We start from the raw sequence: 1,615 nt of genomic DNA on the forward strand, positions 1-1,615 counted from the left end.
GTGCCATTGACTTCAAACAGGAATGGAATACACTTTTCCAGAGCATCCCGTTTTGTCCGGCTTCATCTAATTATTAGTCCACAAGTTGCCGCTTCTTCTCGTTGTCACTCTCCGGCATGGATTTTCCCTTTCATTTTCATCCATCAGTCCGCCGGATTGCGTCTAGAGTAGAGCGTGCGATCTTGACCATTTACGTAGACTACTCTTCTTCTCACTCTCATCCATAGATTGAGGGGAAAACAATCTCACCCGCCAAGTGGCTGTTGGACCCCCGCTATCTCCTCTATGGCCAGCCCAACCATCCAACCATCCGACCACCACCTCCTCCACCTAATCATCACATTTACCATCCACCAAGAAAAATCTGACGACAGTCTGTTACTTCGAAAGTGGGAATGGACTCGGAAACAGTTTCGCTTTCGTTTTCGACGTCATTTCCATAAGCCGGAGAATTGGGAGTGAACTTCTTTGGATATTGAATTTGACTCGTTTTTTGAACCGTTTGAAAACCTATAACCGGTGCCGCGTGATCTTGTAGGGGTGCCCATTTTGTCAAGTGTTCAGTGTTAACCGTTGGATGGTTGGTTGGGCATGAGGAAGAAGACAAAACGGGTCATCTGATTCAAACTTTCGCATATTTCTATAAGGTGCTACACTTCCAATGGGCACGATGAGGGCCGTCATCGACTTTGTCACCGTTTGGGCTTTGTGGTGGTGTTTATTTTCGAACCCTGCCCAAGCGGATGAGACCACGTGCATGACAGATCATGAAGAAGGCCACAACTTGCATTTCTTGTGCTTCTGTGATTCCCCTCGCAATATTCCGACCGGAGACCAATCTAGTCAGATCTTTAGTCTGGCGGATTTCGCCTACAACCTTTCCGGAGCCTTTTTCAGCAAGTCTATTTTCATTCGCTTTCAATCCTGTCGACATCTTCAGATTCTGTTGGATCAAAATGAGCTGTCTCGGATTGGTTCCAACTACTTCCGACCCAATATTCAAATTCGAGGACTGTCCTTGGAACATGTGTATCACGCAGACTTAAATCGACATTTAAATGTGGACAGAGCGGAAGATTACATTGAGTTTCCTTCCGAGGATATTGTGATTTCGTCGTTTGCGGTGGCTTTGATTAAGATTGAGCGTGGTGCCAGATTTGCGAACTTGATTGCCAACTCGAATTCGACTAAAGTATTCATTGATTTAAAGAATGGAGGCCAGCTGAAGGAGGATGACGACTTTAACATCAATGGCTTCCAACGTGACCACATCTACTTCATCACCAATACCAAAGAAGACATTCCACTTTATGAGGTAATGAATGACACATTGATTTATTTCGTTCTTTTTTGGACAAGAAAAAGCGGTAGAAAATACAAACTTGTGACGAGGTCTTGAGACATGAACACAGCAGTTCTGGAAATTGCCGCAATTTGTCTCGTGGGCCATTGAATTCAATGCACGTTTTTTGTAGTGCAATTTCGTGAAACGAACGCAAAGGATCTGCACCGTTATCGGACTCCTTCCCGTCAGAATGGTCAACTCGAGTTAGTAAGTCGGTGGAAATAAAAAGACCGATGTTCGATGGAGTGGCCAAGTAGTTCTCGAGCAATT

General features: G+C 44.8%; 1 protein-coding gene across 1 annotated transcript in view; it reads left to right on the forward strand.

Annotated features, from left to right (window-relative positions):
- LOC131887100 (uncharacterized) overlaps positions 1-1,615 on the forward strand; it is a 4,532-nt gene continuing 2,917 nt past the window's right edge. The window contains exon 1 of the mRNA XM_059235611.1: positions 1-1,315. Within this exon, the coding sequence (XP_059091594.1) occupies positions 662-1,315 (654 nt within the window). The 5' untranslated portion in view covers positions 1-661. The remainder of the gene's footprint in view (positions 1,316-1,615) is intronic.

This window comes from Tigriopus californicus, chromosome 9, assembly GCF_007210705.1.
Source record: "Tigriopus californicus strain San Diego chromosome 9, Tcal_SD_v2.1, whole genome shotgun sequence".
NCBI lineage: Eukaryota > Metazoa > Arthropoda > Copepoda > Harpacticoida > Harpacticidae > Tigriopus > Tigriopus californicus.